Source organism: Neopelma chrysocephalum, unplaced genomic scaffold, assembly GCF_003984885.1.
Source record: "Neopelma chrysocephalum unplaced genomic scaffold, ASM398488v2 Primary Assembly neopelma1_22b, whole genome shotgun sequence".
In the NCBI taxonomy this organism is placed as follows: domain Eukaryota; kingdom Metazoa; phylum Chordata; class Aves; order Passeriformes; family Pipridae; genus Neopelma; species Neopelma chrysocephalum.
In genome coordinates this window covers 11,450,427-11,461,908 of record NW_020897690.1, presented here as the reverse complement: position 1 = coordinate 11,461,908, position 11,482 = coordinate 11,450,427, and the positions used below count along the sequence as shown (strand labels likewise).

Sequence of the window (11,482 nt, the reverse complement as noted above, 5' to 3'; positions counted from 1 at the left end):
CAACAAGAAATGTCTGTAAATGTTAATTCTCAAGTTGCATATGCCATCCACACCTGACCTGTCATGCCTTGTGTCTTAAATGGTCAACAAGAAAAAGTATCTCAGCACAGACTTATGGGGTTTTTTGTTACACCCTCCTACTCAATTACAGATGAAATGAAACTTTGAGGTCCCTAAGCAGATGGTAGTTATTCGGTGAGATAAACAGGCAAGAGGAAACTGGTCTTGGTGTCTCTTCCCAATTTTTATAGCTGTTGATACCCAAGGCCTAACAAATCTTATCTGGCATATATATAAGCATCCTATGAAGTTTCAAATGCATCCTTCTCCTCAAACTGATGGCTGGATCTTGCAAGTAATACAAAAACTTTATCAATTTGGACAATATTTTCATCCTAAGATCTCAGGCTGCTTATGCACTAAACAAGAAACAATAAGGAAACCATGTTAGAAGAACCTACATACACAACCCCCCCCATGGTTTTAGGGATGAACACAGAAGAAAAATTTCTGAAGCTATACCAGTTCAATATGACAACAGTGACTTTCTCAGCAGTTATGTACTGTCCACTGAATAGTGTCTGACATGAATATGTTCAGAGAACTACTTCCTCAGGTTTTGCAAAGCAACATAAATCCTAGGTAACAAAAATCTTGGATCGAGTTACAACACACAAGACATAACATGACTTCTCGAGTCTGTGTGTTTCACCAATTCAAGCCTTTTAATGGTCCTTTGTGAAAGATTCCTAAAGGACAGACACTAAAGAAGGAAAATTCTGTAATCTAAGAATACCAATTCAAAGGTTCAATAATTTACAGATAACTTATATGGTCTACAGAAAATATTATATACTACAGATCAGCAGAAATCTCATTCCAAAGCAAGAATGTTCTCCTCAAAGGGTAAGAAAGTAAATTCTCCCTTTCTGTCTTTCCTTCCCAAAGGCCTAGTGAGCACCAGAACCATTCTCGTCAAGTATATTATGGCATTGAATTAGTCAAAACCATGTCTCAGTCCTAAGTATTCTCTATACATGCCAAAGGAGTATGCAAGAAATACTGCCAGGATAAATAATAACTTGTCTGCCTCTCTCTGCACTCTGAATTAAATAGGTCTAAAGAGCCAAGTTTAAAAAAAGGTGTTAACACAACAAAGAAATATTTTTTCTAGTCCAGTCTACTCAGTATTTTTATTCAGAACTTCAAATACCACAACCTACACTAATTCAAATACAGTAGTTAAACTTCTCAGTCATCAAGGGTTCACTCTGCCACAGTCACTCAATAAAAACATTGATTTCATTGAAAAGACCAGAAAAGAAAGGAGTCTTTCTAACAGACCCCACCACATCTTAGTCTGGACCAAAGGTACCTTCTGGTCTCTGCAGGATGTAACCAGTTTTATATCTCTTGCTACCACAGCACTAAAGATATGAGTTCAACCCAACCACTTCAAGTCTCTTCAGAATCTTCCCTCCAAGGTGACTGCTTTCTAAAGACAAGCCGATTTATTTTTTTCCTGTCCACAGGAAAAACTACTGAGCCTACTGGAAACTGCAAATTAATATTGAAGGAGTAGAGGCATCAGCTGCTGTGCTTCTGAATATGAACTGCTAGGAAAGCAATCAAGATTAGTACCTACAACAGAAGGGAAGTTGCAGTTAAGAGTTCAGTGGTTGTCTATCTTCTACTTCATAAATGACAATACATGTTCTGGACGGCTAGGGAACTCGTGAAGTCCAGAACCATTCACTACACCCACTATCAGTAAAAAAACAAGAGGGAGAGGTAAGAGTATTGAAAGATAAAAAAAAGAGATGAGGAACATTAAGAGGAGATGAAAATGGAAATATTTCAGGTTATGAATCAAAGAAACTAAAAGAGTGAGGAATTAGCTCTACTGCAGTTAAAATACAGACAAAGAAAACAAGTCCATAGAGATTTGGATTTCGTTTTCCCAAATGCTCACAGACAATTTCTTAGATTGGCATATTTGCATTCAGCTTGCAAATATCTGATCAACACCTCTAATTCTAAAATTGCAGTCTTACAAGAGACAAATCATCAGGGTCAGAAAGAGCAATTAGCAGCACACTGACTGGAATAATATGTTGTATTTATATTTATGTGTTTATATTACACTCATGAGAGTGAAGAGAAAGCACAATATTAATTGAAGTGTTTTATGGCTATGGTATTTTTGTTGTTTTTTTTTTACACAGATAGACAAAAAAATCTATAGAATTTGAAAAATGGTCAAATGTCCTTGTTCCTCAAACATCTAGTACAGTGTTCTAGATGGTTGCCATTAATAATGTATAAGGCTAACTGATTTACTGGAGGTTATAACTACATATTTATTTAATTATTTCAACACATTAACATTACACTCTGAATATAATTAGGCTAACACCTATTTCACTTAACAGAAGCTAATGAAATATAAACGGCTATTGTACCGAAACTACTAAGAACCTGAGTCTTCCTTTTAACACCTTGTTTTTTCTTTAAAAACTCAAGAGGTGAGAGAGAAGTAAAAGTTCACGTTACCTGTGTTGCTCATGTAGAGATTCTACTTTGGTAAGAAAATCTTTGTTCTGCTCTGGTATAAAGTTATAATTTGAGAGATATCCTGAATGATGCACAGAAGCATTATAGTCTCCAAGTTGTGCTGTTAGGAAACAAGAAACACATACACAAAGTTTTCATAGTTAATTGATCATTATCTAGAAAAAATTCCTACTCATTAAAACACATACACATATGGGGAAGTGCAGGAATTACAAACTATTTTCCAACAGACAAACGTGTTGAACACAGTGAAAAAAGATTTTTTTCAAAATACACTTACCGTAATCTCAGGCACTGAATGACTCAGTAATTTATTTAGCTACTTATATAGCCCCACTTTTGCACCACAAGCTGTAACACCACCAGACAGGCACAGATGTGCAGTACTGTGATGGCACAGATGTGCAGTACTCTCAGTAAGAGATGGTAAATGAAATCAATTTGATACACGTTTACTTGACTATAGTATATATTAGAAGTCTTCAACAAGATCTGTCAATTACAAAGCATCTACTCTTCACACGGTCAGGTAGAAATTGTTCAACTCCCAACTATGGTGCTGTCCTAGAAATTCAATTATTAAAACCTTCCTCAGTTGAACATAAGTTACTTAACAAAGCATGTGAAATAACTGCTGATTTACATATAATATTACCTAGCTTCTACAAAAAGTAGAAGTTTATAGCCAAAAAGAAATTCTCTAAAACCTTATTCCTTCAAGAATGATACTGATTAGTAGATATTTTTAAACAGTTACTAGGTAAAAAGCTAATTCCTATCCACGGTCAGTAGCATATCTGAAAAGAAATGAATGTAAACCGTAAGTTCATAGCCTCAGTCTGCGTAAGTTTTGTTTAAAATCTAGGTCAGCATAAGTTTACACCCTGGAAAATGTACACAAACCTTTTAGCTGTTATGAAGTAGCAAGGTTTGGGGCAGCAAGGAGACTGCTTCAAACAAATTACTTGTCTAATTGCCACAAATTTACCTAATTTCAATTAAGCAACTAATTCAAAACTCATATTTCTTGAAATCTGTGTTTTGATTAAACAGTTGGAGATTAAACACCAAAAATGATGGTATGTATGTATAAGCAAATCACTCTAACCTGTACTAAACTGCTTTTTTCTAAAGAGCATGAAATAATGAATATAAAGACTTAAGTTTTCCAGAAGTTATTTGTATAACTTGCAAATTAACACAAAAGAAAATAATTGATTGACTGCAAACAATTCAGCATAGAAAGCCTCTCAACTAAATCAAAGTTCAAGAGCATACTTTTAGGAATAATACTATTAACATTATTTCCTAGGGGAAAAAAAAAGTATGAAAGCAATATTTAAATGATTCATGTTGAGAGATGGGGGTGTGCATCAGAAATAACTTACAGCTACAGCAACTACAGAGGATCTATAATGCAGGGGATAACTAATATTTGCCCCTTATATATTAAAAAAGTATGATTTCTATGGCCCAGAAAACAGAACTACTGTGACACAAAACAATTCCCAGGCAACTGGGGTCTAAAGCTAATATTGTGGCACATCTACTTGTCAGCATCATGGCAAATATTTAAATAAAAAAGTGAATTATAAACAGTAAGCAATTTACTTTGAATGCAGATGTTCCTGATTTGCTCTAGTCTTTTTTTTGAAAGGGAACCTGAACTTTAAATCACTTAGCAAAACTATTTACCATTAGAACCAAAACATGTTCGAACATTTCTGTCAAATCATATTTATCTGAAGAAGAACATCATAACAACAATGACAATAAAACAAACAAAACCACCAAACCAACCAACCAAAAAAACCTACCACAAAAAAACTAGACAGAAGATTCAGAATTATAACAAGAAGCTGAAATAATTTTTAGGAATATCTATATATTAACAAAAGTCTAAGTCTGCCAAGACTAAGACTAAGGCAACAACAATAAAAACAAAAATTAAAAATTTTTAGAACAAAGTAGGCATTCTAATAACAGTGTCAAATGAAACACACAATGTCATAGATGACAGCAGTTTATTGAGGATCCTTTCCTTTACTAGTCATGAACACAACCCAGCTTTTCTATGAAATAATCTATGTTTTTAAGATTTGTTGCAGCTAGTTTGAACTACAATCTTGCCAGTGGGAAAAGGTCATATTGCCAAGAATAAGATAATGTAGTTGTCCAATTTTATTTGCAATAGGAAAAGATATTTTTACTGTAGTTTTACCTTCTCTAAAGAGGGCAACTGCTGTTCCTTCATATATGATGAGGTAGAGTCTTCTTTCTCATATTCCAAATATGGAGGTTGTTCTGGTCTTTTTTCCTCTTCCTCCTAGCTACCTGAGGTCATGCCAACAAGGGGAGCAATTTAGAGTACTACCTGCTTCTCCAACTCCCTAGACAACTGTCACAATTGAAGAGAAACTATAAATGCTGATTTGTAAACATCCTGGAAGACTAATGATCATGTGCAGGATTTAATTATCCAAGTAGGAAAAAAAAAGGGCATATCAAGACATCAGTAAGAATGATAACCTATGATGTTTCTATCTCTTTACTGGATTTCTCTAGAAGAGAAAAGAGGAGAAGGAAATATTAAAGACTTATTTCTAATCTGAGCTTCTCCTGACATAGCTTCTGTTCTGATGACATGAGCCAGCAGATACTGACTTAGTGAAGATAAAGTTACAGTATAAAAGAAAGCATACTTTCACATTTCTGCATTCTAGACCACTGCTGATCTTTAATATGTTAGAACTGGGAAAAAATATAGAGTAAAATGAAAGAAAATTGAACCAAGGATGAGCCAAAAAACCAAATAAAATCCTGCTATTTGAATGTCAGATCTAATATGAAAGGCTTCAAAGAAAGGAATTTGATAAACCATTCATTTAGAAGGCCATATTTAATAAAAAGAAGACATTTGTTTTATAACTCCTAGTAAAAGAAGAGTGCAATAGCTAAGTAGCTTTGTTGACATACCAAAACACTAGTTCCACAAGCTTTCAATACAATAAGAGTTTATAAATGCTTGAAACACAAATAAAGTCTTGAGATCATATACGTTTACACAGCATACGATCTGCCTATCCCTTATTGAAGCCTAAAAAAGCCATCTATTCTTCAGACTTTTAAAAAAGAATTTGTTCAGTTAGAACAAATGTGTACATTTTTGTCTCTGTCTCCTAGCAGTAGAAAGACTCCTGTGAAGGAAAGCATCAAAGAAAAATGTTAATTAAATTTTTTTAAAAATGTACACATTTTAATAAGATTATGATACAGAGGAGGAGAAGACCAGGAAGAAGTGTATTTATGTAGAATTGATAGATTTCAATAAGAATTCTATGGGTATAGATGCATCTTCCCTAGACAGAGAAGCTTGAGTAGTAGATATATTGCTGAACTTAAGAAGACGACAAAAAAAAAGGTAAAAAAGAGAGCTTTATAGAGGGAAGATCTTACACATATGGAAGTAAAAAAAAGGCCATTGATGCCAACAGCTTTTACAGTACTTGCTGAGGCTTCATTTATACAGTGATTTTTTTCCAAGAAATCATCGATAAGTCAGTTTATATATTAGACTAAGGTAGCACTGATCTCATTTCTGTACTCCACTGTACTTCACTACCCCAGGGAGAGGATGCAAGAAAGACAGTTTGACTCTTCTTTGAGTTGCATACCGAAACAGTGACAGACAACAGAAATTGCAGTATTGGAAATGCAAAACTGAACTGGAAAGGATCTGAGCAACTTGATCTGACACTGAAGAAGCCCCTTCCAAGCCAAACTTGTCTGTGGTTCTTACTTACATGAAGTTATTGTTGACATCCAAGCTTTCTACTACATGATCAAAATAATTATTTGTTTGGTTCCAGTTTAGAAATTAATTTGGTTGTTATTTTGAATGCTAACAGCACCGAAATACCACCTTTCAATCTGGCCCAATTTCTACAGCCCCAGAAAGCATAATTTAGAAAAGATAAGTCTTTAGCTTTGTATAACTTAAAGGTTGACAGATTTCTACTTCCCATACACGTGATGTTCTTCAAGTACAGATGACATGTTGGTCTCCAATTCTACAGAAGAAAAGTGGGTCTCCAATTCTACAGACTTTGCTTGTAAATAATAACTAAAACAAAATTTGCATACAAAGGAATAGCACTTATTTCTGCACATGGGCATTTCAAGTAACTACAGATGTGAGAAAGGAAATGTATGAATAGCTCACGGGTCAAACATGATGGGAAATCAGTTATAAATAATATGGACACTTTGGTCCAAAGGAATGCCTACAAAAGCTAGTCTTCGAAAACTAGTTTAATATCAACTTCCCGAAGACCTAAGAAGTGCACTAGAAAAGAATCTAAGCAAATAGTTTAGTAGAGAAGAAAGATAAACTGCATAGCATAAACTAAAGCAGTTACTGATTCTCAACAGTAACCACAAAGTATTCAGGTAGTAAAATGCTTCTGGAATCAGAAAATAATCTGCTACAGCAGAATTCAGTTTCTAAAAATGAACATAAAAACACAGATTATTATTAAAGAGAGACTAAAAAGGTTAATTGAGATTTAGATGTAGCAATTAAAGACACCATGTTGAAAATTGTTTTCAGAGAGAAACTCCTAAAAGGACCAAAACCCTTAAAAGGGAATGTTGAGAGAAGGAAAGGTATTTCAACAAGTGGAACCTGCATCCAAATAAGAACAAGAGCATGAATACTAACCCACTCAGCCATTAAGTAATTTTGATGTCGCTACTGGACAAGCAGAACTAGCTATCATGTGGGTAAAACTAAATTGTTTTGTAAAAGGAAATAATGCCTCACACTCAAGAGCCCTTAAAAAAATGTTCAGCCTAGACATGACTGTAAATAGCTGCTTATGACCACTTATGACAGCTGGTCATTTTGTGGTAAGACAGAATGAGAAATTAGGCATTAATAAAAACAAAGGAACACTTGTAGGGGAAAGAAAAAGAAAACTATGCATACACAATGGTGGTCTCCAAGTTATTTACCACTCCAGAATGAAAAATGAGTCAGTCATTGTAACGTCCTTTATTAAAAGAATTAAAAAAATAAAAATCAGCAGCTCAAACCCTGGACACAATTAAACAACACATAAAAAATAATCATAAGCAAAAGGAAGAAACAAATTAGAAAATATAAATACTGAGTTGCTTTTTCTGCATCTCAAATACAACATGTACTTCAGAAACTATATTGACACAATAAAAAAAATTAATGAGAAAAGCAAAGTGTAATCCAAAGTACATTTTGAAAAAGTATGGTGACTTCAGGGAGTAGTTATCAGTACTCCCAAAATGTTACAAGGTTTTGTAGAACCAATGCGTTTATCTTCTGTCATTTATGTTGTCTCTTAGCATTCACCACTACTCATTTTAGAATCACAGAATCATTTAGGTTGGACAAGACCTCTAAGATCATCAAGTCCAGCCATTAATCCAGCACTGCCAAGTCCATCACTAAACCATATTCCTCAGTGCCACTTCTACATGGTTTTTAAATACCTCCAGGGATGGTGACTCGGTTACTTCCCTGGACAGCCTGTTCCAAAGCCTGACAACCCTTTTGGTGAAGAAATTTTTCTGCATATCCAATCTAAAACTTCCTTGGTGCAACTTGAGGCTCAAAGCTCTCTTTACTCATCCAGTCTGATTTTGATTCTGAGGCATAAGGGTTACAGACGCCCCAGAAAGTAGCAGAAACCTGACTGATCTTTAAGTAAATGTCTCAGCTTAGATTATGTCCTTCTGAGTACTATTTCACTTCAAGAAAGCATGGGTGGGGAGCACATACAGAGAAAAATCCCCAAATGCTAGCCATGAAAAGAGGGAGGTCTCCACAAATTAGGAAGTCTGAGGTTTCAATCTAATTTCTATAAAAAGAAAGGAGGGCAAAATGAAGGCAAGTTAGAAGAAAGTCAGGCAAAAAGAAAGTCGATGGGGAAATTACGTGGTGTGACTCTCACTGTGGAGCTACTGTTGATGTTTCTCTAAATCTTCGAGCTCAACAGCCCCCAGTTCCTGAGGGACTTGCATATTAAGATCAGCTTTCCTTGAACCTTACCCTTGCTAGCCTTCCTTTTCTTAGAAGAGGTTAAAGTCCATTTGAATCCCAAGCAATCAGTTAACCTCTTTCTGGACAAACTCTCAAAGATAGATAGCAGACTGCATCAGCAATGGATTTATGCACATAAGAGCGCATTTCTATGAAACTCATGGGACTTCTTACATACCAGTAGCTAGTCATTTAAATAATGACCTGAAAAAGGTAATTTACTACATGAAGTGGTAGAAAACAAGTGCTGCTAAATCAGCTTTGTGACATTTTAAATAAAAAAAAGTAATAGACATAGTGTAAAGGTTTCTTATTTAATTTTATAGACTGCACAACATTCCTATTTTACACTACTAAAAACCAAGATGTACGCTTCATCATTAGATTCTTTTCAGTACGAGAGTATCCTTCTGACTTAACAATTTTGAAATTATTTGTAACGTAGCTTAACAAATTCTTCTTAAAAAAAAATTTCAAGAACCACTGATCATTTTGTCACAAAGCACACTACTGATAATACACTAACAACTTATTCTTGAGTTGTCTGAGTTGCATTCATAATCAGGTTTAGTCACGTTATTTAGACACAGTGGTCACACCCACTTGCATTCCCCTGTAAGTCAGCACCACCAGGCAACAGAGGGTGTGCTATAGCAGTGCAGAATAACACGTCAGAACTTTACTTCAGAACCACAGTGCTGAACCCTAATGCCTGCAAAAGGGCAGTACAGAGCAGCAGTATTCTAGTGGCACAAAAGATTTGACCAAAAACTGTTCCTTTGCAAAACTCAGACAAAGCCTGTAAAGGTCGACCATACAACTGGCACATGTAAAAACTAGAGTTAAGAAGCAAGAGTGGAAATATCAAACACAAGCCTTCATACACAATGCAAGACACCTGCTTCAGCCCTCCCATCAGCTTCAACTGCTACACCTTTTAAATAAATAACCCACAAGATCGTCAAACAACAATGATTTCCCCTTCTGCATACAAGGGAAGTTACTGAAGGAGAGAGCAACTTGAAAGCCACCATGAAGTGCCAGTAAACAGCTCAGGTAGAACCAATTCATAGTAACTTCAGACAATGGATTTTTCATAAGCAGATACCTCATATCCAAGAACTTCTTCTCTCCTTATTAAGTATGATTAGAAATTAAAACATTAATAGAATAGTATTTAAAACAATTTCAGTTGACAAGAACTCCACCAAACATAACTCAATAAGGAGACACAGATTTTCCTCAGATTTCAGAAAGTCTTTCCTATTCCATCACCTTTAGGTAAACAGCAACAACCTGGTAGCAAAACGAAAAATTTTAATTTTTTTTAAGGGAATACATCTTTTTCTTAAATGTTTCATTCTTTATGAATGAAGAGAATAAATATTGGTATCATACAAACAGTAACAAAAAGGACATCAGTGAGCTAAAAAAGAAAGGTTAGGAGGTTTTTTGGTTTTGCGTTTTTTTCTGTGGGTTTTTTCTTTTAATTAAAATACAAAACAAAAACCCCAAAACCAACCAACCAAACAAACAAAAACAAAAACAACCCCACCACCTGGTAACATCAGCACTATCTACGAGTTGGAAAAAACAAGCAAATAGCTCGACAGGAAATTCCAGAATCCACCACGAAAGAGAAAGATTAAAACACACTAGCACCTTTTGACAATCTTCACTGTCCTTCTATCATTTCCCTTTAGTATAGACAAATGCATTAGTAGGTACCCTAAGCACTAAAAAGGTAACAGTCATAGAACTGAAGGGGAAATAGAAACTACTTTGGGATTTGTGGTACACTAGATGTGGCATGATTAATTTTACTTCATGATAAGATATTTACATTCTTCAGTGCCCCTTTGCATTTTTGAGCTTTAGCACAATTGGTCAGCTAAAGTACATTTAACAGTCCTGACAGAGTGTTTCAGCCTTCAAGTACCCTTACTGTTCTTCAGGAACACCAGAGCAGGATGCGTTTCATTTGGCAACAAAACTGAGACTGCACCCTACTATGGAAAACTTGTTCTGGTTTCAATTCTTCTTACTAAGCTTGAATGTGATTACAGTTCCATTTTATGAAAGGTTACAATATCTGACATACTTAAACATAAAAGTTCATGTTTTATAGCCACTTAGGATTTTAATAGATACCAAGAGTTTATCACATTCCACTTTGAAACTCACATTTAAATTATTTAGCTTGACCCTTATTTCAAACAAAAATTACCTCAATCATTTCTGTGGGTCTTGCTAGCCTTCCATAAAGAAATGAGATTCATCCAAATAATTACATAACTATTCTAAGCATACTTTCCCCTGACAACTATCTTAACAAATGTGCAAACTCCACCAAACCCTCAACATTGTTTTTTATTTTGTTTGCTTAATGAGAAAGGTTTTCCTCCAGCTCTTTTTCACTACCTGTCCAGTATGCTTGTGAGGCATTGGATCAGACTCCATTTTGGTTTTCCTACAGATGTTTTTCTAGTATCATCCTTTCAGTATTTTTTTACCCAGTTGCAAGCAGATGAGAAGGATGTAAGTTCTTGTATGTAGAGTCACCTTAAATGTATTGCAAAGTGCCAGTTTCACAACTAACAAACTAAATGCCATAAAAAAAATTACACAAGAACACTGTAATTTCTTAATCATGAGTTTACCTTCCTCTTAACTGTTCTCTACATGGCCACTTATTCCCCCGGAATGCTTTCTCGTAGCTATTGTAATACCCAGTAAGTTTCACTATTTTGTTTCTGATGACAATGAAAACCTGACTTTTTTGTCAGCAGTACAAGCACACATAAATAAGAACAATATTACCCTTATATCAAC

General features: G+C 35.0%; 1 protein-coding gene across 4 annotated transcripts in view; it reads right to left on the bottom strand.

Moving 5' to 3' along the window:
• Positions 1–11,482, bottom strand: part of PTPN3 (protein tyrosine phosphatase, non-receptor type 3) — a 99,096-nt gene that overhangs the window by 71,730 nt on the left and 15,884 nt on the right. For 3 of the 4 annotated variants that reach the window (XM_027680110.1, XM_027680118.1, XM_027680126.1), the window contains exon 7: positions 2,554–2,674. In XM_027680110.1, the coding sequence (XP_027535911.1) occupies positions 2,554–2,674 (121 nt within the window). Of the gene's footprint in view, positions 1–2,553; positions 2,675–11,482 lie in introns of those variants that run through there. The other variant, XM_027680135.1, reaches the window with a different exon arrangement.